The sequence below is a fragment of the Sinocyclocheilus rhinocerous genome, unplaced genomic scaffold (genome assembly GCF_001515625.1).
Source record: "Sinocyclocheilus rhinocerous isolate Xijiao unplaced genomic scaffold, SAMN03320098_v1.1 scaffold988, whole genome shotgun sequence".
Lineage (NCBI taxonomy): Eukaryota > Metazoa > Chordata > Actinopteri > Cypriniformes > Cyprinidae > Sinocyclocheilus > Sinocyclocheilus rhinocerous.
The window spans coordinates 1,257,253-1,283,849 of record NW_015650363.1 but is presented as its reverse complement, the minus strand read 5'-3'; the positions used below and the strand labels follow the sequence as shown (position 1 = coordinate 1,283,849).

At 37.2% G+C, this 26,597-nt stretch overlaps 1 protein-coding gene and 1 pseudogene across 2 annotated transcripts in view; one reads left to right on the top strand and one right to left on the bottom strand.

Moving 5' to 3' along the window:
• Positions 1-6,456, top strand: part of LOC107711820 (aminopeptidase O-like) — a 76,518-nt pseudogene extending 70,062 nt beyond the window's left edge.
• Positions 6,457-7,783: 1,327 nt separating this feature from the next.
• LOC107711869 (Fanconi anemia group C protein-like) overlaps positions 7,784-26,597 on the bottom strand; it is a 36,307-nt gene continuing 17,493 nt past the window's right edge. The window contains exons 3-15 of one of the 2 annotated variants that reach the window (XM_016516942.1): positions 25,688-25,775; positions 24,803-24,897; positions 20,432-20,539; positions 19,698-19,759; positions 19,353-19,517; positions 19,092-19,248; positions 14,507-14,562; positions 13,430-13,550; positions 13,105-13,180; positions 10,670-10,763; positions 9,816-9,990; positions 9,507-9,698; positions 7,784-8,160 (exon numbers count right to left, since the gene is read on the bottom strand). In XM_016516942.1, coding sequence (XP_016372428.1) covers positions 8,020-8,160; positions 9,507-9,698; positions 9,816-9,990; positions 10,670-10,763; positions 13,105-13,180; positions 13,430-13,550; positions 14,507-14,562; positions 19,092-19,248; positions 19,353-19,517; positions 19,698-19,759; positions 20,432-20,539; positions 24,803-24,897; positions 25,688-25,775 — 1,530 coding nt within the window. In that variant the 3' untranslated portion in view covers positions 7,784-8,019. The remainder of the gene's footprint in view (positions 8,161-9,506; positions 9,699-9,815; positions 9,991-10,669; positions 10,764-13,104; positions 13,181-13,429; positions 13,551-14,506; positions 14,563-19,091; positions 19,249-19,352; positions 19,518-19,697; positions 19,760-20,431; positions 20,540-24,802; positions 24,898-25,687; positions 25,776-26,597) is intronic. The other variant, XM_016516943.1, reaches the window with a different exon arrangement.

Below are 26,597 nucleotides of genomic sequence, written 5' to 3'. Positions count from 1 at the left end.
TTATTCACTGAGCTAATCGTAGAGTACGTTAGTTAATATAAGAAGAAACGTCTAGCATATAAGAAGAAACGTCTAGCTTCGCGGTCTCTCTCTCTCTCATTTAGATGCACATCTTGCCGCAGTGTTTCTCTCTTATAACCTCATTATTTCTCAGTACGTTAGTTAATATAAGAAACGTCTAGCTTCGCGGTCTCTCTCTCTCTCATTTGGATGCACGTCTTGCCGCATTGTTTCTCTCTTATAACCTCATTATTTCTCACAAATAACCTAACTGAAGCAGCACATGCCCTTGATACGAATTCTAAAAGTGACGTATGTTTAACTGTCAACTTGAGCTTTGAATCCGTGGCGGGCGGAAGTAGTTCCACACAAAAGAGGGTTTTATTAGGCACTCCGTTGTTTCTTGTTTAATGATACACAAGTTCCATCGAACTGTTGTATAAACGCAATATCGCTCTCGTACTCGAGTGATATTGCTCATATGTATATATATATATATTTGTCCATATATATGGACAAACTTGAATGAAAGTTAGAAATAGAAACTAACTGAAATATAATAAGTTGAAGTACTTAAATAGCTAAAACTAAATTTCCAAAATAAAGCTAAATAGAAAAAAAAACATGGCAAAAATACTAAAACTAATATATATACATATACAGGTATATACATACATATATATATATATTATTTGTTAACTTCTTGACAATGACGTATAAGATATGTACACTCACATGTATTTAAGATGTAAGGAAAATGTTATTTTTACTTGGTTACACCGCAACATTTAATTTATTTGAAACTTTTCTTAAAAATGGTATAAACGTTTTTTTTTTTTAAATAAAGTACATTTCTGAGACTTTGGCGCATATTTTAAACGGAAATTTATATAGATTTTCAATTCTCTTTATCATATAGACACTTACACATCATTGTTTTTTTTCTTTCTTAAAGGGGTCATATGATGCTGCTAAAAAGAACATTATTTTGTGTATTTGGTGTAATGAAATGTGTTTATGCGGTTTAAGGTAAAAAAAAAAACATTATTTTCCACATACTGTACATTATTGTTTCTCCTCTATGCCCCGCCTTTCTGAAATGCGTTGATTTTTACAAAGCTCATCGTTCTAAAAAAGCGAGGTGTGCTGTGATTGGCCAGCTATCCAATGCGTTGTGATTGGCCGAATACCTCAAGCGTATGACGGAAATGTTACGCCCCACACATACTGTTGATGCCGTGTCCGGCCGGAGCGACGAGACATAAACATTAAAACCCATTACAAACGAGGCATTTGTTGCATCCAGTGGGGACATAATTACAGATTATAATGACTTATACTGTCTTTTTACGCATTGCGTTGCATTGCGCCGCGTAAACATAAAACCATGTCTGCATTTGTAATCGGACAAATGACAAACAACAAGCGCTGCTCTACACTGCTCAAAACTCACGTTTGAATCATCAGTGGCAAATAAAAACACAGCGGCCTAGCTTGAGGGGAAGCCCCGGCTTAGCGTGCACTGAGGCCAGGATAGAGTGAGCTGAGGCGGGCTGGACTCCGCTTCGTCCACGGTGAAAGTTGATGTATTTCCTCAGCGACCAGCACAGATCAGCTCTAGGCATAACGAAGCGGATATCGTCCTCTTTTGAAAGACCAAACAAAGTAGTTTCGCTTTCACAACGAAAAACACAGCGGCCTACCGTGTGCGAAAGCCCCGGCTTAGCCTGAGCTGAAGCCGGGCAAGAGTGAGCTGAGGCGGCGGGGTCGAGAACGGCGGTCCCGGCAAAGGAGCGGTGAAAACGGTGAAAGCCGATCCGGTGATCCACAGCACTAAGTTGATGTATTCCCTCAGCGACCAGCACAGATCAGCTCTAGGCATGACGAAGCGGATATCGTCCTCTTTTGGAAGACCAAACAAAGTAGCTTCGCTTTCACAACTTTAATAAACTGCACTTGGATCTTACCTTGTTTTCTCCTGGCATTCCGTGACAATGTCTGCATTTGTGATGGGAGAAATGACAAACAGCAAGCGCTTCTCTACACTGCTCAAAACTCGCGTTTGAATCATCAGTGGCAAATCCTTTAAATGAAAACGTACTTACGTGAGTCAGAACTGCCGGCATTTTAGTCTAACGTTACTCTCCCAGGATCAGTAAACAGTCCTCCATAAAATGTGCTGCACACATCTGAATATTTGGGTTGAACTGTTCTGGAACAGTGTTGTAAATACAACTTAACCACTGACTTGTAGTCGTGTCCTCTTTTGGAAGACCAAACAAAGTATCCTTCACGACATGGCTGCAGCGTCAACAATACTACAGTGAGAATAAAAGTTGCGCCTTCTTTCTTTGTGTGAACATTTGGGCGGCGTTATGCAAATCTCCCCATATCATGATGTAGGTATGTGGGGGCGTATTAGAACGAGCCGTTTTAGGTAGGTGTGGCTGACTCTTAACTTTTATAAAGAATATCTCTTTGGATTTGAGACTTTAGTCTTTGCAACTTTACAGATCTTCTTTTTTGCACCAAGAGCTTGTAACACTCCAAAGAGAAAGGAAAAATTGAAATCGCATCACATGACCCCTTTAAGCTGTGTTTGAAAGCTGAAAAAAACAATCCAGTCAGACAGTTTTCAAAATAAAAACTTTCAAAGTTCTCTTTATTCCTAGATGTTAAAAGCAGCCATAGTTCATGCCTTTCAGAAATACTCAGTCTGCCGATTACAATCGGTGTACTTCAGAAACAGAAAAAAATACCCCACAAGTGTAAGAGAACTCCTGAGAAATGTGTCAGGGCTGAAATCTGAACGTCTCCTCATAAGCGGGGACTGGAGTCAGATTTCGGAGACCTGTGAAATGCGTCTTGATGGGGATAATGAGGGACATATCCACGGCCCAGCCAAGCGTGCTCCATTGCAGGAGAGCAAGAGGATCTGCAGGTTTTGCCTTTCATGTTGCTGGCTATGTGGGTTCCTGGCGTGCTGATTTGTGACTTAAGATAAAAATCACATTGCCAGGGATTACCACACAACCGCCGCTGGGACGGCTGCTATGGCAACCAGAGGCACCGTCTTAACGCAGCTCAAGAAAATAAAAATAAAAGAAAACATGGCTTTTCTCTGTGGGCCTCCGACAGGATGACAAGAAAATGCAGAGGAGGAACGCTTCCCTGCCGACGAGCGGCGTGGGTGAACGAGCGTACGCACGAGTGTCGAGGAGAGACTCTCAGAGCAGGAGCAGAGCTTAGCTGATTGGTGAACAGTGATTGAACTCTTTGTTCACAGTGGCTAAGTTCTGCACCTGATGAGAGGATGACAGACGGATTTTCTTCACCTCGTTACAGATGTGAAGTGTTAAAAGCGTAATGATTATACATTCACGTGTCAAAGAAATGGAAATGGAAGACGGCTTGATTCAAAGAGAGAAAGTAACTGGAGGGTGTCTGTAGTTTAGTTTGTAGTTTAAACACGAATATAAAACTTCCTTGTTGCACATTGTCATCAGTTAGGTCTGTAATTACTAGAAAGAGCATTTCCAACCAATTTCATTGTTAGCGCCAATCAGTTGACTAGTGACTATCACTCAAGAAAATTACATTGTGACTAAGGATGTGCATCCTCTACAAAAAAATTATACTAACGTTTGAAAATTTGGAGTCCGTAATGTTTTTGGGGTTTTTTTTGGACTGATTCTTGTGTTTAGTCAGGATGCATTAAAGTGACAGTATCCAGTAACAGTAGACATTCACATTGTTACAAAAAATTTTTTTTTTTCAAATAAATACGGTTCTTTTGAACTTTCTATTTATCAAAGAATCCTGGATGAAATGTTTGCTGAAAAATATTAAGCTGCACAACTGTTTTTTAACATTGATAATAATAAGAAATGTATCTTGATCAGCCAATTAGAATGATTTCTGAAGGATCATGTGACACTGAAGACTAAAAATTTGGTATCACAGGAATAAATTAAAATATAAAAGTTATTACTGTTTTACTGATCAAATAAATGCACAAGAGAACTTCCTTAAAAAACATTTATAAAATCACACCAACGCCAGTCTTTTGAATGGTAGTATAAATGAACAGGCTAATTTTTTTTATAACTTTTACTGTTAAAAATTATCATAGTAAATTTCTTTAAATTTATTTTTAAAGGTGATGAATGTGTTACAAAAGTGCTTTGACCTCTGTTTTTCATACCCTTATTTTCTGCCCCACTGGCTCATTTCCCAGTTGCTTCATCAAAACATTTTCCAGCATATGGTGCTTTCAGATTATACTGATTATTCATATATCATTGTACAAACTTTCTTTGAGGGTTTCTGGAGTGAAATGAAATTTTATCATAGCAGTGCAGTACGACGTGGTTGCCTTCGTAATGAGCAGATTGTGAGATCCCTTTCACAATGAGCAAAACAAACTCTTGCCGAGAGCACTGGGGTTGGCATGATAGATGAAGCGTGAGTCTGAGATGGTGGAGATGGCTGTAATGAGGACTGGAGAGAAGCAGACTGAGCTAATGGAGCCCACAGTGAGATGAGCCCAGGAGTTATCGTCTTCTCCTCCTCCTCTTTCTTCTCCTTATGCTCAAGTCTCACTATGTACCTCTACTGTGCGAAAAACAAAATGGTTTTGCTCTTTCCTACTGCTGGGCCACAAAATCCACATGAAATCCAGAGGACTTCTGGGAAACGTGGACAGGAGGAGCGAGACACGGCCACACAGACCAAACATCTGCATCTCTGGACTGTTAAAACAGCTCCACTTTTAGCTTTGATGGGTGAAATATGAAAGACAGCAATTGAGATGGGAAGTTGTGCTTAAAAGGACCAATGCAGATCGAGTTAGCGTACGGCCAGCATGCCTTCTAAGTCATGACAGATGTAGGAGTTAAATATGAAGCTAAGGAGAAGCTAGCCATAAATGACTATATTTAGAAGCTGTTTAAAGATGCATTACCATCCATGGCTAGTAAAAATGGAGTTAGTTGCACGGGCTGTATTTAAAATGTCATTAGGAGATATTTTGTGGGAAATGAAGTGCTAAGCACCTTCAGCTGAAGCGTATTATCCCATATCTGATCCTTCCATCAAGTGGCCCATGCTGAACGGGAGTCATATGTGAGCGTGTGATAGATAGATGGACCTGGCCTCCCGTGCCTACTGAGCTGATTACAGTACTGTAGAAACACTGGCTCAGTTCAGCAGGAACAGGAGTCTGGTCCACAGACCCCCCCCAACTCATCTCTGCTTCTTCAGGCTCATCCACACAAAGGCATCTCAGTACAATTTAAGTGTGCCTAGCTTGGAGACGACTTGTGAAAAGCATACATGTTATTGTTAAATAAAAGTGGAACTATTTAAAAAATAGTTTCTGTTCATTGAAATGAAGCTGAAAATATACATTTGAAGAAAAACGTAAAAATGTTGCCTTGCTAACTGTCTGAAATAAGTTATTAAAATGACAAACACAAAAACATTGGGGATAGTTGGACATATTATTCCCGTCTAAAACTATTTTAAATAGCATTTTATTATTTTATGAATGCTAATTAATTATTTGTATTAATTGAGAAAGGATGGATAGAAAGATGGATGGATGGTAATTTTGATTTGTCACTTCATGGTCAACTGAAAAGTTATAGATAACTACTGAAAAGATGTTATAAATCATAAGTTATTAAAATGACAAACACAAAAACATTGGGGATAGTTGGACATATTATTCCCATCTAAAACTATTTTAAATAGCATTTTATTATTTTATGAATGCTAATTAATTATTTGTATTAACTGAGAAAGGATGGATAGAAGGATGGATGGATGGTAATTTTGATTTGTCACTTCATGGTCAACTGAAAAGTTATAGATAACTACTGAAAAGATGTTATAAATAATTTTTATTTAAAAGCATGCAAAAAATACCCAAATAAACAACCAAATAAAAACAAGGGGTTCAGAGTTCTGACACATTAAAATAGAAGACGTTCATATTCCAAACAAGAATCTAATATCTTTGCTGAATTTGAAGACAAGTATGATACTATTTATTTGATTTAAAATGTTTTAAGAATAAATAAGAAATTATTTTTAATACATTTTTATTTCCTTTGCATCGGTTACCATTACGTTTTTAAATCCTTTTTATGTAAATGTGAACTTCCTTTGTGAATGAAGTGTTATATAAATAAACTTGCCTTCATACATGATTTCTGATGTCATGACCAGGTGTACTGACTGTGGCTCTTGTCTTTTGCAGGTTTCAGATCTGTCTGGTCTTCAGTCACATGTTTAGCTCAGGGAAATCAAGCAGGATCTGACTGTCTACTGCTCACTGATGCTCAACGAGAACAATGAATGGACTATTCAAAAAAACAAACAAAAAATCATTGCACACTTAAGCTAGAAGACATAAAGACTAAAATGTCATTTTGTATTGTCAGAAATAAAAACTGTACACAAATGTGTGTCATTCTGAAGTCTACCTGAATGTCAGCATTTTCTGAACCCGTTCACCCCGGGCCCACCGTCAAGTTCCAGAGTCCCAGAGATCAGATAGCAAAAAATGTTTGTTGTAGAAATATGTGCTGATGACATATGTTTGCACACTAAACGTCACCTTATCCTCACAGTTGGTGTTTTTACAACACCACACATTCAGCAACATTTCTGTGACATTTTCTTTGTTAGAATTGTGGTCCCATATAATAGCCATTTATTTGTTCAACAAATAGTAAATATTAAGTAACTAGGAATATAACTAGTTGCAGTTATACTAGTATTAATGGAATAGTTCACCCAAAAATGAGAACTTGCTGAAAATGTATTCACCCTCAGGCCATCCAAGATGTAGGTAAGTTTGTTTTTTCATCAGAACAGATTTCAGATTTGGAGAAATTTACGTTTTTAACTTTAGACCGTTGCTTTTGGCTAAAATTCTGGATGGACTTTTTCATTGGAAGAAGTGTTATAAATTATGGACTTATATTTTGGCCAGAAATGACCATTTAAAGTTAAAATGCCTTAATGATGGATTTGGTTCTTACAAACATGCAGCTTTTCACAAGACATAATTGATGGAGTTGTGATTTATGTGAATTACTTGAGGATTATTGTGATGCTTCTATCAGCTGTTTGGACTCTCACCCTGTGAATCCATTGGTGAGAAATGATGTAATGCTAAATTTCTTCAAATCTGTTCCAATGAAACAACATTTTGGAAAGCCTGATGAGTAAATTCTCAAGATTTTCATTTTTGGGTAAACTATTCCTTTAAATCTAATTTAACTGCACTTCAAAAGAGAATAGTGATATTCTTATAATTTAGCAAGGCCATAAATGCAGTATGACCCAGTTTTGAGTGATAAACACATGCTTGAGTGGTCCGAATAGGGAAAACGCTCCAAGGAAATGGCCCTACTGGGAGACAGAGACCCACGGAGAAGCACTAGTGATGATAGAGTCTAGAAAGTACAGTGCACAGAGACTAAACTATTCAAGAGGCCCTGTGCTGGGAGTTCACACACACACACACACACACACACAGATCTGAGTGTTCATGTGGTGAGAAGGACTCCGGCATGCTCTCCTGTCAAAAGAGTGTGTGGGAGGACAGTAAGCAAAGACAAACGGCGTGTTAGCGAGACGGAGCTCCGCAGTCAAACAACAGAGACTCCAAGTCCAAACACTCAGGAAATACAACCGCAGATCTGACAGCAGTCACATCCCTGGTTATTTACTTTCTCCGATTCATGTTTGATGTCATCCAAACACACAGATAGAAATACATGTGTTCCTTTTATTTGGCTCAATACATCAAGTGCGGAGGCCCCTCTTGGGTTTAGGGGGAGAACACCCACTGCTTTTAAAGTTTAAAACGGCAGCTGGGCTTCTCCTCTATAAATACCATATCGTCCCACCCAGCTTTTCGGTGCCTAACTGAGCCACGCCAGGATTCCTTGTACTAATAAATAGTTTCAGCGAATGCTCGAAGCTAGGACTTTTTATGTGAGGCTCTCAGGTTTGGAGGAGGGTGTCCTGAAGGGTCCTCAGCCTGGAATGAACCCTGTCATCCCGCGTAGCAGCACTGTTTAGTCTGCAGCGTATTGAGGCAAGGATCCACAGTGCATTGCGCTTCACAGCGGCCTCAGTCAGCACCTGCCAGCATCACAAAACACACACATTTGGATAACAATTTCCACTAGACCAGTTATTGAGATGAGCCAATGAAATGAATTATTCATATTCCAAACCCTATATGCTGTTATTTTTTTCAGTGGAACACAGAGAAGAATTTTAAGGCGCTAATTGAAAAACTTTTTCTTAAAATTCTCATACAGGATTGAGACTCATAATATTTTTCTATAAAAAGTTTTAATTTTGTAGGGCGCTGGTCACACAAGATGATTCACAAGGTGGAAAAAATGGAAGACTTTTTCTGAAGCCCATTTCTGCCACAAAAGAAAAATAAATAATTCTTTAGTAAATCATAATAACGACAATAATGAAAGTTGAAATTATGAAGTACTAAGTAATAATTATGGCATAAAAAGTAAAAAAAAAAAAAAAAAATTATGACAAAAAATGTTGACAAATGTTACATTTATGAAAAAATTGAAATTATTTAAAAAGTCGTAATTACAACATCTAATTACAACATCTACAAAATCTAAATTACGACAAAAAACAATTGAGAAAAGGTCAATTATATCAAAGAAAGCCGAAATTTAGAAAGTCTTTTAAAACTTTTAAAATCTCATTATGACTTCTAACTCAAAATTATGATTACCAAAGCACGTTTTTTTATTTTCTCATTGACTTGAGTTAAAAACTTTCTGGGGGAAAGATTGCCAATAGTGAATAATGATTTAAATCTCAGTCTAATCCTCACACAAATCCATCACATGCTTTCATAAGACTTGGACAAGTCATGTGAATTACTTTTGTGATGCTTTTTGGTTTCTGTTTGCCAGTGTCAGAGCTTGACAGCCCGTGGTGTCTATGAACTGTGATTGAATGGGAAACACCTGCGTGAAGATTATTCAAAATATCACATTTTGTGTTCCACAGAATAAAATCGTACGGTTTTAGAACATGGGGGTGAAAATTATGATATTTGGGTAAACTATACCTGTACTGTATGTAAACAAAGCTGAGGTGACTTTATTAAAACTCAGCATTACCTTGCCATAAAGGAGCAGCTCTCAGCATTTAAGCTGTTGGGTGTAAACTTGTTTTTGTACAGTGTGTGTGAGAGAGACTGAAACGCTTTTGATTTTAAATGTGTCGTAAACAGCCATCAGCCTATTTTATTCTGTTGTTCTCTGCATACCACAAGAACTAGCATAGGGTCAATAAAGGCACTGATGACAACTTAATTGGGCAGCGCACAGCCCTGGTCTAGTCTTGAATAGGCCACCGTGTTCGCATGAGCAAACCCTTGGCATTTGAGGACGTGAGTGTTATTTTACAATGTGTTGAATCTGAATCAGTGAAGACCTCACCTTGTCAGTTATTTCAGTGATAATGCTAACAGGTCCGTGGGAAAAGACGGTGAAGTTTAAAAACAAATGCAAAACGAGGTTTGCTGAAAGGGAGGAGGACAGGAGCTCTTTTACAGCACTGAGGTGTCTAGGAGGGGGAGGACGAGTGAGAAACAGCATCCTTAGATGAGTCCAGGCTTCTCTGGCCACTGCCTGAGATTAAAACAAAGAGGAGGAAGCCATCAGTAATTTTCCAGTCTGCTTCACTTTGCTGTTTTTAACTTGTGAGGTAAGGTTGACTGACTTCAGAGCCATTATTAGATCTCTTACGGTTTGTTGGGACCTCTGGTGCCCTCTGTTGGTGGGGTGGTGGAAGAACGTCAGAAGCCACAGCAGCGAATCGGCGTTCTCCGGCGCTGCCAGAACAAGCAGCTCAGCAGCTGTGTCCACCCAATACCCACACTGCACCAGCAGGAACCAAGCCTCAAAGACAGCCTGATACGCCCTGGAAAATCACCATCCACCCAAACACACAAAGAAAGAACCTAACAATTATTTACTGATACATATGGCTTACAGTATGAAGAGAGCTGGAGAAACAAGAAGGCTGAGTGAGTTTAAACAGAGAAAGAGAGATTTGCACTGACGGCTGCTCAAACTAAAGAGCTTCTTGAGACAGTGAATTCTCAAGTTCTGGTTTATTCTCTGATTATATCCTGATGACACCTGCAGCTGACACTCTCACTACTTAGAATGCTTACAATGCATGTATTTTCCTAGAACTGTACACGACACACATGCATCAGGCCATTTTCATTTTCAGGCTAAATGAAAAACATATTTTATACTTATGAACATATATTATAAATGGACTTTGAAGAGAGAGTGAAGAGATCTGTAGCACAAGGGGGTTCATGAATTACAACCATTTGTCATTCAGGACTATTTCTTGGTGTGGACAGACACACTTTTTCCTGGACAGTGATTTTTGAAAAGCAGCTATGTACTTCAGGTGAAAACCTACAGTATCACCGTTTATTCGGTCATCTGTGTCCAAATACCCACCTGCATCAAGCCTGAGCTGGCTAGAAACATATAGGATTACTGTGTGGGAAATCTCTGTAGTAACAGCACTGCTGCTGGTAAGAGCAATGAAGAGGAGGGTGTCTTGAAGCTCATCTCACCTGACATCTCCCCCCGCCTCCTCATTCTCCGTCACCCTCTGAAGTAAACTTCTGATCCAGCTCAGATGATCCAGCCAGGCTTCCCTGGGAACCTCTGAAAGGGGGTGAAATGAGAAATGTAGAAATGAGACACTTTTGAAATTGATTTCTAGGTGGATGAGGTGAACTTGGCAACTGATAACAAATCTCAAGTTGAAATGAACTGACCCTTCTCTAAGCCGTAGAAATGTTCATGAACAAAATTACCTCAAGAACTGTTGCCATCTGCCATACTATCATTCATATTATTATATCGTATTTCTTTTAAAACATTTTTAACACTGTATATTTATGTTTAGTCCAAATTTTCAATAAATATAATAAAACAACAATGGACCCCATTGACTATCATTATATGAAAAAAAAAAAAAATTTGGTTTAGAGCAACAAGTAAATCATGACAAAATGTTCATTTTTTTGATGAACAGTCAAGAATCATCTAATGTATAATGTTTCCACAAAATATTACGCATCACATCTGTTTTCAACATTGATAATAATAATAAATGTTTCTTGAGCACCAAATCAGCATATTAGAATGATTTCTGAAGAATCTTGTGATACTGAAGACTGAAGTTACAGGGTGGGGATATACATTGTAAAATATATTAAAATAGACTTTTGTGAATATTTCTGAGTGAAAATGAAAACAGACAGATTAAAGTGATTCTCAAAAAATACAATCTCAAATTAAATTTTCTGTCCATTCACAAATCTAGGTTTGGAATGACACGAGAGTGAGCAAATGATGAGAAAATGTTCATATTTGGATGAACTGTCTCTTTAAGAATCATGGCCTATCTTTAGCCTGATGAGGTAAACAACTAAACTCCAGCATTCATGAGTCTCCTTTTCAGAGACAAAGGTCTCCCTTCACGTCAATCATTCCATGTACAATGACAATTGAACCAGTGCAAACAAATAATCTTAAAAAGGGCCCCTGGCCCAGCAGGCACCTGAGGTCTGCAGCTATTCTTCTGTTGTGCTGGTCATAGAATAGGTGGCATTGTGAGGATATCCTCTGGAGTTCAGGAGGCACTGAAGAGCCCCAGGTACTTTGGGAGCCAAGCCAGAGATAGATATCAGAGGACCGGACTGAGGCGGGCAGGGTGGGTACAGGAGGAAGGAGCCTGTTTGTTTGGGACTGCTCTGATGGAGGGAGGGAGATAAGGCCAGGTTTTGGAGACTTTAGATGGTGAAGGTTTAGGATGAAGGATTCAAATTAATCTCTAGCAACCCGCTGAGACAATACTGAGTCAAGTTCAGTCAGAGTGAGGTAATCTTTTTGAATAAAAGGGGGTGTGGCTGGTGTCCGAGTAAAAGTATTGTAGTTTGCTAGCGATCTGATATAATTAGACTACACTATGTAACTCTGTCTCCTTTTACTCTAGGAAACATGCAGTTTCTCTCCTATGACCATATATTTAGAAATGGCCCTTCATACGGCTGCCTGTGACTGACATGCACGAGAAAAACTATTCATTTTTCATGCTAAGAAACTATTTAAAGCAAGTATGTGAAAGTAATAAAGTAATGAAAACAATGGACGTATTTTTTTTATATGGCAAGTAAATTAATTTTATGTCAAAGCAAACTGATTAAGGTTCAAAAGTATGTCCAAATCATAAAACCTGGTGATTTTTCAGGTTAAAGATCAGTCATTTATTTTTAAATGAAATCTTTTTACAAGGAATAGTGTTATCTTTTAATCCTTTAGTATTTATGTTTAATTTCTTTTGAATTTGTTATTTTCAGTATTATTTATTAGTAGGCATTGCTACTAACATTTGTGTAATTCTGAGCCATGTTGAGTTTTTTGTTGTTTGTTGTTGTTCTCGCTGGTTCTCTTTTGTTTCTTTGTCATATATTAATATTTTCTTGTCATATATTTTCATGTAATATATATTGAAAAGCTCAATATCTATAATAAAAAAATATGCCCCAGAATTGATAGCTGTGGGGTAAAGTGTGCCAGTTGTGCTGGTAAATTTTCCAGGCTGGTTTATGAATATTTTTTCAGAAAATGTGAATAATACACAGCAATCTCATACAAAGCCTTTTTGCTGCACAGAATTAAATTGCTTTGTATAAAAAAAATCATTTAAGGCCATGTTTTATTTTTAATGTAAATAATTTACCTATAACAATTCAACTTACTTCTTAACATGACACAGTTTACCCCTATCGTTTTTGAAAAAAGTAAATTTTTCTTGATATACACCTTACACAAATATTTCACTTCTACTTGACTAGAGGCCAACTTATATAAAAAGTTACACCGCTTACACCTCTCTCCCCTACAAATATATGTGCTACTGAGGCACCATATCATTAGACAATCTTCATAAATGATGTTCTTTTGTTAAGTGAAGGTCTGAATTTCTGAGGTGCTGTACCTGATGGTGCTGTCAGTAAAGGAGTAAGTAAACAGGGCGTCACGTTTGGGAAGAAGGCTCTGAGTGGTAGACGATCCTACAAATCATATATGCACAGAGATATCACAACTCCAAACTTGAAATACCGCTTTTGTGTCATTTGAGAGCCACTAGTAGCACCAAACAGACTTGTCAATCATATGAAACTCCACAGAGACTATGCATTACTATTTCTCTCTCGTTTTTTCTTGTTTATGGCCTCTGTAGGACTCCATATTTTTGGAAACGATCATTATTTTTGCGATTCAGTTTGGTGCAGCTAGTGCCAGAGAAATTACACATTCACCTTCATCAAGTCAGCTTGTACCTGGGGTTTCTGTCCAGTCAGTCTCTGGAGGAAGCAGGCAGTGAAAACCTGAATGAGGGCTCTCACGGCTAGGTTCTCATCAATCTCTGTCAGCACATTCCTACACACACACACACACACACATACATATAATCTCACATTGTTTCTGAAACGAATTTGCTGTGGAGTAGGTAAAACGGCCTGATTTACTTTAACATTTTAAATTCTAATAAGTAATCATTTGGGATGCAGCAACATTGAGGTTTTAAAACAATATTTATAAAAAAATGGCTGTTATAATAAATATATACTGTTTTGTCCATTTAAAAAAAAATACACTAATGCTTTAATCCATAAATTTGTACATGCTTCAAATAAGACTTCAGAACATTTTAAGAGATGGATAACCATTTAGTACTCTTTTAAAGCTTCGGATAGCAGCTTAAATCAGAAAAATAATAAAAAATAATATTGGCCAGTACTAATAAATCACTGATAGATTATTATATTATGTTATATTATATTATGGGGCTGTTGAATACTTGAATCTGACTGGTTGACGTACGTTCTAAGGTGTGCAATTATTTTCAGGGAAACGCTCAGCTAAAGTAGTTCCAGGCAGGTCTTGACCGCATTACATGTCTATATCACTTCACCAAATGATTTCAGTTATTTTAGAGGTCTTTACAGCCTAAAAAAGCAAAAGTACCAAAACCCACAATGACACTGACCAAGCAAATAAATATAGTAAACAATAAGATAAAAATTACTAATTATTTCCATGTTTATGCCACAAAATTACGTTTTATTACATACGGAAAGCACATACTCTCTTTCTCCTTCTCCGATATAAACGGACACACACATGTACAAATAACGTGTTGTCAGCACTGCTCTGCCAATTTTATCAGTAAAATAGTTTAGCAACTTAAAAGCTATCTTAGAAAAAAAAATCCTCAGTTCCCGCGTTAAAAATAGTCTAAGGGACTTTTTATGAAGTTTTGTGGTGTAGATTAGGTGTAGACCTGCATAGGTCTAATTAAAAGAAATAAAATGCACACAAAAGCTAATATTCACCTGTAAATCTCATTGACTGTGAGGAAGATGTGACAGTGATGGGCTGAAGCTCGAGGCTGGTGGGGAAAAGAACATCGCAAAGCATTAAGGACAATGCTTTTGTCATCTCCTCTCTCAACCGCTAGGGGGCAACGCTGTAATAATAATGAGGACCTGTTGGCATCTCCCACAGATCCTCTCCCATAATTCACTACTGCAAGTTTCTTACCAACAAAAACACCTTGCTTTATTACACAGCAATATCATCTGTTTTAAATTCATGTGAAAGAGATTAAAAAATTACATCCAAGCAGCTGTACAGGATTCATTAATATACCCATATTTCATATGGGCAAAGAATGCCATAAAAACATTTCACCTAGACCCAAAACATCAGTGCTCCAGAAAGCCCACATGTGCCTTTGCGGTCTTGATCCTTAGAGCATTTGTCTTTGTTTGTGCTTGTGTTTGTGTAGACCACAGGGAGAAGCCTCATTATTCTCTCCTTCATTTGGGACCATTAAAACGTCTGCCCCGCCCAGCCCACAGGCACCCTCATCTCCCCTCTGCACACACACACGCACGATCCTCACACACCACCCCCTCCAAAGCCCCCCAAACCATCTCAGATATTCCCGTAACTATTCAACGCTTGCCAAAAGCCGCCAGTTTGCTGCTCCAATAAAAAGAGACGCATTTCAGCAACAAACATTACATGGTATGATCCCCATCTCAGAAACAGAAGGTAGAGCGATAGAAACGAGAGAGAGAGAGAGAGAGATCATAGGATACAGGGTTCACCAACTCACAGCCAATTTCATAAAATCAATGAACGAAAATGTACAACAGCAATCACAAGCAATTCGCACAAGGATTCAAATGCGCCTGAACCTGAGATGTCGCTCTTCACCTGATCTTCATAAATAATCGATTCAGACACAATCATCTTAGGGCCTGTTTACACCTGATCGTGAAAAAACCTTGTGTAAAAGCCCTCTGAAACGCTTTCGAGACGGATTTAAATCCGACCACTCAAACCACTTCAGTAGGTGGTCTGGAAGGCATTCAGATGAAACGGGACAAGTGTAAACGCATCTGGTTGTTGAAACCACATATGTAGATTTTACTCCTCCCAAAATGTTAAAAATAAAAACATGTGAGAGCGTGTTATAGGCTATATGACATGTTATATTCAGATATGACAGCGCTAAATAATGAAACACGCATCGCCGGAGATGAGCTGAGTATCTCTTCAGCGAGCCGAACGCGCAAACTGCTGCAAATGCTGTCGCAGATGCTCAACACACAATCATCTTCATTAAAAGTAGTGAGGCGTGCTGATGCCGCGCTCTCTTCCATTCCATAAAATGCAGCGCATATCTGTTGCTTTCGTTGACGTGAACTCCGTTAAATTGGCATATAACGTGGGAACTGAGGATCGGATTTCTATCCGTTTTGCAGAGACACATTTGAGGGAATCGGATATGTGTGTTTAGACGTAGGTCGGATGTCCAGATATCGGTTATGTAACTTATTTAAAACCACATTTGGAAGTGGCTAAGATCAGACGTGAGTAAATCTGATCTCGTGCAGATTTTTGTTTTTACACGTGTGCAACAAATTCCGATCTGATCCATAGAATCATTTTATCAAATCATTTAGATATCCGATCACTAAAAACGCATTTAAGTGACCAGGTGTAAACAGACCCATTCACTACCGTTCGAACGTTTGGGGTCAGTAAGATGTTAGTAGTGTGTCAAATTAATAGGCTACTTCTATTTAGCAAGGACGCATAAATTGATACTTGACAGTAAAGACATATTGTTCTAAACGATTTCTATTTCAAATGCATTACTAGTCTTTTGAACTTTCAATTCACCAAAGAATACTGAAAAAATGTATCAATTTCAAGAAACAACTGTTTTCAAAAATTATAATAATAATAAAGTTTCTTGAGTAGTAAATCAGCATATTAGAATGATTTCTGAAGGATCATGTGACACTAAAGACTGAAGTAATGAAAATTCAGCTTTGCCATGCAGGAACAAATTATATTTTAAAATACATTAAAATAGAAAAATAGTTATTTTCTCAGTTAATTGTAGTAAAGTTTCAAAATATTGCTGCTTTTTCTGTATTATTAAGCTGGCCCCAAACTTTTTGATGGTAGTTGATTCCAGTTTCTCTCCAGTTCACAGGTGCCTTGCTGTCTGGGATCGAACCTGCAGGATTTGCATTTTCACCTAACCCTTTGGCAGCATGGAAAACATTTCTCTTTAAAGGGACAGTTTACCCCAAAATTAAAATTATGAAATAATTTTCTCACCCTCATGTTGTTCCAAACATGTATGACTTTCTTTCTTTAGTGGGACAAAAAGGAACATTTTAAGAACTTCTGGGCTCCTATTTTCCATATAATGAAAGTGAAAGGGGACTGGAGCTGTCAAGAGCTACACTGGACGGGAAGATAATCTTAAAACAAATTTGTTTTGCTCATCACACTAAGACTTGGAATAGAAGCATTTATATTTTTATGACAATTTATGTTTTGACAGACCCAGTCCTTATTTACTTTTATTATATGGAAAAGAGGGCCCATGATATTCTTCATAAATTAACCTTATGCATTTACGGAAGAAAGAAGTCATACAGTAAATAAAGAAATAAAGTGCTTGGAACAACACAAGAATTAAGAAATTATCAATAATTAAAAAAAAAAAAAACTTTTTAAAAAGTATTAAAAATCTCAAATAAGAGATGCCACGTGACATAAGCAGAGGCATAGGAAAGGGCTGTCTGCTTTTATTTTTTATGAAGGCTGAAGCTTTCTCTCCCTAGTGAAAACAGATGGGCTTTCCGAACACTCATCCATACCTTCTCCTAACACTTCAGGGAGGGTCAATTACTGCATGGCAAAAACATCCTCTTTCTGGCAGTGGGATGCTGGAAGATGCTGTTTATTGTTATTGGATCTAAGCTTCGAGGAAGGTGGATGAAAACAGAAATGTGAAACTAATTTCTGGTTTCCCCTTTTTGATTGCGGTTTAAACAACTTGTTCCTGCAACGTAAACACACCGCAGAGTTCAATCTGCTCTCAAGCACAAACAAATAAGAGTTGAATGCAGCTGCATTTGGGCCTCAGTTTACCTGTCTGTACTGCTCAGAAATGAGAGACTAAACAGACCATAACGAGCCTCAAACATCAGCTACATGACGACCGAATGACGTCCTTATACAGACACATAAATGAGGTCTTGATTTTAAGTTTCTTCATGTAGGTATGAAACAGCCTCATAAAGATGTGTATGGAGCGTGGACCTGCTTCACGTCACGCTATTTGTGTCTGTTCTCAAAAAGAGGCCAGTGTATGAGAAAGCCGTTAATCTTCACACGCTGTGTACCATATGAACAACAGACCATCAAATTCCTTCTTTACTACCATAGTTTTACTGTCAACACAGCAGCACCAAATTAATTAGCAACCGAAGCAAATATTATGACATGCGGTACTAGCTGCCATCAAACATAACAGTGTGAACTGTTGCTAATAAACAAGATGATGGTTGCTGATATATTTGTTTAACAGTTTTTAAGAGTTATGGCTATTAATATTTTGGCAATATGCAATATGTGGGATCAAAAAGTCTGATACCACTAGTGAAAATGCTTTAGTTTTGCATTTTTATGATAAAAAAAAAAGTTTTTCTTGTGAGCTATATTATTAGAATACGGTTCAAAAGTGAAAAGTTGAAAAAAATTAAATAAAATTCTAATGAATTTATTCACATCTTGTCCCCCTTTTTGCTTAAAGGGATAGTTCACCCAAAAATGAAAATTCTGTCATTAATTACTCACCCTCATGTCGTTCCAAACCCGTAAGACCTTCGTTCTTCTTCGGAACACAAATTAAGATATTTTTGATGGAATGTGAGAGCTCTCAGACCCTGCATAGACAGCAACGCAACTGTAATGTTCCCAGGTCCAGAACCGTAGTAAGGACATCGGTAAAACAGTCCATGTGACATCAGTGGCTCAACTTCAGTTTTGCGAAGCTGCGAGAATACTTTTTGAGCACAAAGAAAACAAAAATAATTTATTCAACAATTCTTCTCCCCCGAGTTATGTCTTCTGCCTTTTTAGAGAGTATCACAATGCATATGCACGCTTTCCCCTAAGCGTAAACAACGCTTATTACGAAGATTACGTTCATGCGCGCGATACGATAATATCGTCATATCGCCCAGCCCTGTCACATGGACTGTTTTACCGATGTCCTTACTACATTTCTGGACCTGGGAACATTACAGTTGTATTGCTGTCTATGCAGGGTCTGAGAGCTCTCACATTTCATCAAAAATATCTTAATTTGTGTTCCGAAGATGAACGAAGGTCTTACAGGTTTGGAACAATGACAGAATTTTCATTTTGGGGTGAACTAACCCTTTAAGAAAGAAAGAAAGAAAGAAAGAAAGAAATTTCATTTGAACACACATATGTTTATTTTCAGGTTTAAGTCATACATTTAAAATGGTCTCAATCTTTTGGAATCAATCTAAAAGAAAAACAGTTTTAAAATGTTAATATAGAAGAAATCAAGCTTACCAGTAATGAGTCATTAACATGTTTGTCCAGACTCTGTGTCATTGTTTCACGGTCAGAGAGCACAGATTCCAGCAAGCTCACTGCTGCCCCCTCCAGACAGGTGGGACTATAACACCACAGGTTCACTATGGCCTCATCCTCCAACACAAGCCTCTTACTGCATAGGAGAGAAAGACAGAAATCACATAAACATAATCTGTGTGCTGTCATTAAATGCTGGTCACATCTGACAAGAGAGTGTTGCATTGTAATGACACTCACCTGATCAAGGCCTCACTGATTTCCTTAATGAACTCTTGATTCAGACAGGAAGAGCCACACAACATGGAATGCTTCAACAGAGCTCCAATGAGAGGAGACATCTGAGGACATGTGACCAAGGCAACACATGCCGTTGCCATGGTATGAATATTCCCATTTAAACACCTCCAAAAAAATAAAAATAATAATAAAAATAAATAACTGAAGTGTGAGAGTGGATTATGTGTCAATTTCATAGTCCTAAATAATACTAACTGAACAAACTGTTTGAAAAAAAAAAATTATTTTCCAGGTGTAAGACACAAGCAAATTTATATGTATGTCCAGATGTTAAGGTTTAATTACCTGGCTGTGTTTGACGAGCCATCACAGCTTTTAATGACCTCCTCTGTCATCAATGACACCACCTGAAAGTGACAGCTTGACTTGACAACAGTTTACCTTTAACTTCATCAATTTAATGCAATTTAAAAATCGCTTCAAACTTTTAACATGGTTTCAGTTTCTGATGTGTTTCGTCTATGAAGTCACATACGAGCAGCCAATTTCTCAGATAAATGAGAGTAAAAAATACATTCAGGGCTGAGAGATATATCTAATATTTGCAATGTATTCACAATGTTTTTGTTGGCAACGTAAGATTACATTGCGAACCATTTTAAAAAAAGGATTTTATTTGTCCATTTCTCAACAGCACATTACTTGACTAGTTTTACAAACCATTCTCGAATTTCAAATGTCAAATTAAACTTCAGAAGCAAAAATAGTTAATTTTCATGACTTTTGATGATTTCAAAATGTTTAATTGAATCAATTTTACGATTTGTTTGCATCATCACTCCATTTTTCATTTATAAACTAAACTTTTCACTGTATTTTACTTCTTGCAATATACTTGGCAATAGAGGCTCTTTAGTTGAAACAACTGTTCCTGTGATTGGGGGAAAGAAAATAGATGATATCGAAAATCATAGACTGAAAAAGAAGAATTCGTTCAGCTATATTGTCCAGCTTTTCTATCACACTAACCATGCCATTATTAGTTAACATGTCAAGATTCTGAACGGTGACTCCCAAACCTTCTGAAGAGCCTCCGAGTGGTATCGCTTTGGGGTTAATCCAGCATGTTTTACTGTAGCATGAGCTACACTTCCCTCCTCCTCTGAGATCAGATGACACAACAGACTCTGCTCGGAAAAGATACATAACATAAAACAATGCCGACAACAGCTTTTAAACACCACACCCTCCGTTTATGGTAAAACTGTAATCACACACCATCAAACATCAATAACTGTGAATTTCTTTTGATTTGTGTATGACTGGACAACTATTTGCTCATCATAAAAACATCCCCATGTTGCACACAAATAATAAGATAGAAAGTAAAAAGGACAATGGAATCGGGTGGCAAGGCCTGTCTGTTTATAAAAAAGCACAAGGGTTAAGCCTTGACAGAAAACATGTCTGCATGTGGTGGGGCCATGTGGTTTCTTTAGGTTTACAGTATGCTAAGATGTCCTCCACAGACCCAAAGAGGCTCAATTACTACCATCTGAACAGCAAAAACACACTGCAGATCACACTTAACTCTAAGCTGGGCTGTGGCTACAGCGCAGGCCAATGAAACACAGCCTTTTTACATTCTCTCGTTTTTTTTCTCTACCTTGAGGTGGAAAAACATGGCATCTGTCATGATGATTTTTTTTTTGTTCTTCAAAGTGGTAATTTAGACAGTACTAAACCACATGGATGCCCAAGCTAAATCAAAACAACTTACAATATGCCTAAAATATTGACTTCTCAGATGTTTTATGATCAAGGCATCACATGACTCTTGTAGCTTAAAGATCTTTAAACAAACAAGCAAACTACATATATTATTTAACTATTAATGTTAAAAATTAATTTGCACGCCTCACAGATATGCCACATGATTTAAGTGTGTTCAGGTCCATTTTGAACTGAAAGAGAGATGAATAAAAAAAAAATTCTAAAATAGTTTTTAGTATGGGAACCATACTTTTGCATGCTGATCCATTTTTTTTTTAAACTATGAAAGGGGTGTCAATCTCAATTCCTGGAGAGCCGGAGCCCTGCAGAGTTTTGTTCCAACCCTGCTCCAACACACATACCATGTAGCTTACAAATAAGCCTGAAGGACTTGATTAGTTGGATCAGGTGTGCATAATTAGGGTTGAATCTAAACTCTGCAGGGCTCCGGCCCTCCAGGAATTGAGTTTGACACCCCTGATCTAGGAGTTAGATCTGTCTCAAAATACATTAGTAAAATATATTTAGCTTCCTCCCATTTCACACACACACACAAACACTTGGGATGAATTTTGTTGATAAACATGAATATCCATTGCCTTTTGATGAACCATTGCTGCGTGAAAAATTAATCATCTTTTTCAACTGAAAGTCAAAGTTAATGCAAGTAAAATGAATATATTTTGTTTGAAAACATCCCACAGTAATATTGATGTTTTGTTAGAAAATGTCTATGTGAGTTTCATATATTTGGACTGTTTTTGAGCAGTCATGTGTTATAGGTTCAAAGTAATTTAAATCAGCTGAGTTCAATGTTAATACTGGTAATTGTCCGATTATATGTTATTATGAATTTCATATAACGATGTATGCATGAAGATTTAAAAAATAAAAGATTTTTCTTTATTTTTAAATTTCAAGGAATATCTCAATTTTTTATTAATAAAAGAGTGTGGCAAACACAAAAATCTATGAAGATTTTAAATGTATTAGGAGAGTTATGGAATTATTCATGTCGGTTGAGAGGTTTCGTGCTAAAGTATATTCCTTAGATTTAATCCTGGTTAGAGGCTTTAAGAAAAGAAAATAATTAAGACATGTCAAATGATAAAGTGACAGAGATATTAAAGAGAAGGTCAGCCTAAAACGGTTCTCAAATGCGTCTGCAGAGGTAAATGTACAGTACTTAAAAAGACCACACAAGTATCCCAGAGGACTGCTTCCAGACCCCCAGGAGCCCTGAAGTCATCAGGCATGGTCTGGTCTCTCTGATGTGGAGAAAGAAAGTCAAGCTGGCGCTCCAGAGCAAAGGATCACAGAAGAATGGGTAACAGGCCCTTTAATGACAAACAAAAACGTCTCTCCGTGGCTCTGTGGAAGCATCGTCATTCTTCTTGGTCTCTTCTTCTGGGGCCTGGGCTAAACCACCCACATGAAGAACACGACCAAGTTGGCTTTGTGAATGACAGGACCGTTTGTTTATTCATGACGAGCAACTAAAGGAATACAATCCATCACTGCCGTTTAGGCTTTGAGGGGTCAGATGGAATCATCCCGGATGAACCTCATATTGTAAGGCTTTATAATACCCATCTGAGATCAGAGAGATTACATCTATAAACGCCTTTAAAGCTGGTCATTGTCATTAGCCTTTAAAGAGTTGGTCTAGTATGTGTTGTTTTTAGTTGGATTGTTTGTTTGTTTTATGCATTGTATGTAGCTGTATGTTGATTGTACAGCACTTTGGTCTGCAGGTGCAGTTGTAAAGTGCTTTATAAATAAAAGGAATGAATGAATGTAACCCATGCTGATCGACATGAATGCTTTCTCAGATGGGGGAGTCTTTCCATGTTGACAGTAACAGTAAACAGCGCTTGAAACAAACAATGATGGGGTAAATGGAAAAAAGCACGGTCCATTAAAACCGCAACAAACAAGAGAATGGAAAAATAAGAGATCAACTTTCTGGCAGAAGCAAGATGTCAGGCTGGGAGGAGAAGAAAGAAATTAAATCAAACCAAATCAATTTGCTAAAACGCAACAAGAAAAAGACAGAAGACACTGGACCGTAATTAGTTACAGCAAGACAGAACAAATCAGAAAGTGATATGCCATTTAACAGAAAACATACTTCCAGATAAGCATGATCAAACCTGAGGAATGGTACTAGGGTTATGCCGGTATCAAATTTTCATGTTGCCATTAATTGCTAATGCTTTTATTACGGTATACGGTATTATCACGATATTGAAATTAAGTTTAAAAAAAAAGTGCTGTCATAATACAGTATAACAGGTTTAATAACTTTTTTCTTATAACAAAAATAACTGAACATTTAAATGCAATAAAGCAATACAGAAAAATGTACAAAGTTAAAAGTTTTACACAGATTAAAGTGCAAAAGAACTATAAAGACCAATAGGTATCACTTTACAATAAGACCTCATTAGTTAACCTTGACCAGTTTATGGGAAAAGTATTCTTAAAATGCATTCAAAATTCTGAATAATTTGTAATATATAATTATTCACGGTATTTAGAAGTGCCCAAGATAACAATATCGTGCATATTCATTACCGTGATATATCGCATTACCGAATACCGGCACAAGTCTAAATGGTACCATTGTTCAGTAATTGTTTTTATATGATAATTCAAATGGTACTTCAAACATCCAAAAAAGTATGGAATTATCATAGTATCATGGTGTAATTCTGACATTCAAATCAGCAGAAGGAGACTGACCAGTCTACCAAAAGTAGAAGACAAAAACAGCAAGCTTATGGAACTTCTATAGGTCAAACTGTTTTGGAAACAAAATGGATTATCTTCCTCTTCCCATGTTTAAACTATTGAGTAAATACACATGTGCCTATAATCTGTAACGTCCTTGCACAAAGCAAGTCCTAATCTCTGTCTTTTGTTCCATATCTTTCCCCAACAAACCATACATACAAACACTGCTGCTGCACTAGGGATTGTTAGCTAAGCAAATAAATAATGTAAGATTAAACACCGTTTCTGAACCCCTGACAGAGAACCCACACCTCCCTCTGACTCCACTTCCCTTCGTATAGGTCAAAAAACATCTGGCAAATTAAAAGTTTACTTTAAAAGCCCTGCTTTAATTAGCGCTATGTTTTATTAGATGAAAAAAATAATCAAACGAATGCACACACGTTTGAATCTGGCAGAAATGCGAGGGGTTCTGTATTGCTTATGGTAAACCATCTGTGTGAACTCTGTAAAAAGTTGAAAGAGTACAATTATTTTAGTTTTTTTTATCACCTTTCATCTCCAAATCCTGATTACATCTCTTTAAATATAAAAGTGTACACTGGGAATTTCTAAAACACTCTTGAGTTTGAAAACGGTTTTAAGTAGGGGTCTGGAAGAGTACAGTATGACGTTTATTTGGTACATTGCAAACACAAAAGGGCTCGGAAAATTTAAAGCATGTGCTTTAAAACTCTTATGAGTCAGATTTGATCATTTTAATGACAATTTTAATAAAATAATTAATGTTCCTGCTTCACACTTTGAATTAAACAACCAATATATTCCACATTTGTATTGTGTCTGTCAGGATATCAATTCATAATACTGCTTTGGCAATTTATTTATCTATTCAAAAAAACTTGAGGGTTGGTAAAGAGGTGAAATGTTGTTGGCTTTACCTTGATCCACATGTTAGCTTTTCGTTCGACAGCATTCAGTGGCCCAGCACTGTACAGACAGCTCAAACACCGCAGCAGGAGTCTCTGGCTCCTCTCTGAGCATACATAAACAAGACCACAGGACAAAATGGCATTTATAAAATGTGAAAATGGCCACATTATTCATTTGTGACATGCATGCATTTATAATCAGGCACAAACGAGGTTAAACTCTGATATCAGGGTGAGATTCAAAATCTAATTTAAAACCTAGAGACAAAAGTTTTAGATTTTCGAACAATGGTAAGCAAAGAAACCATATGATGTAAAACAAAAATAAAATATTATATTCTGCACTATTTCAATGTCAGTATTCAAATTAACACATTTGTGACACTGAGCATGTGATCTTGAACAAAAAGGCAGATTTCCTTGCTTCCAGTGAATTTTTCAGTGTAACTCTTCACTCAAATTGTTATGCTGATCATAACAATTTATGAAAAAAATATGTATACATTTTAATTTAATTTATAATATCATTTTTTAATAATAAAGATTGTAGTAAATAAACAGAAGCATTATTGCTAGTCTCAGACTTTTGGACCCCACTGTATATAATGGACTAAAAAGTACAACATGAGCTATTGCAATAAATCACAACTTTTTAGAACCATTTTTAAGGCTGCATGTGAAGAACAGGTCTGATATGAAATTTCAGCGAAGGGAAGTGTTGATCAGACAAAGAGAGAGAGAAGTAGTGGAAGCGAGCCAAATAACAGAACAAATGCCCAGCAGGCCGCTACAGGGTTCATTGGAAAATTAGTGTAAATACCCAACCCATGCAGACACATTTCTTGGTCTCAAATGGGAAACACACCCCCGAGTGTAGAAGAGTCGTAAATTTACCATCCGCAATAACACATGGGTTCCAACAAAGTCTTCCCAGGAACTGGCCCACAAAAGGAAACATCTTCATGGCCTCACTAGTGGACCTCTGTTATACAGTAAACACAAACATACCTGAGACATCAATAGCAAAAACCAGCATCTGCATCATTAAAAAAAAAATAGACTGCAATTGCACTAAACATTCATAGTTTCACAGTGCAGACTTAGTAATACAAGTGAATAATCCAATTAAACATTTGTTTTTGGCTTTTTTCCCATTTTGTCATTGTATAGTATAGAGAAACTGGGAAATGATGGGGAAAAGAGGGGTGAACAATACTGAAAAACATCGGATTCAAACTTACCTCACTTAAATTAGCACTAAAGCTTAATGTGCAGGAGGACATACCCTTAGTTGAAAACTTATTTTGATATTTTTCGTATTTTAACACAACACTTTTCCAAATAAACAGTCATTATCTCATAGATTGTTAATGACAATCCCATTTTTATCATTTTATAAATGCAAGCAAATTTTTTCTTCAGAATCAGAATAAATCTGGTGTTTCTGTGATGCTTCAACAACATGGATATAGATCATACAACAACAAAAAAAGTCAGGTGGCCGGATATGAAACACACCTGACATGGAGAGAGAAGCAAGAAAGAGAGGAGAATTTTTCCAGTGATTAAACTCAGGCATACTGTCTGGCATTCCACGAAGATATGTCCTAGGACCCTTTTCATTTCCTCTGCAATTCCTTCTTCCCTAATGACAAAATCAGAACTGGATTCCTAAAGATCGTCCTCCATCAGCGCACTTTACCCTCGTACACACATTTCATGTACAGTAAACTACTAAAATAGATGTCTCTTGTGCCACAATAGACAACTGCATTGTTTATATATATATATATAAAAAATTTTT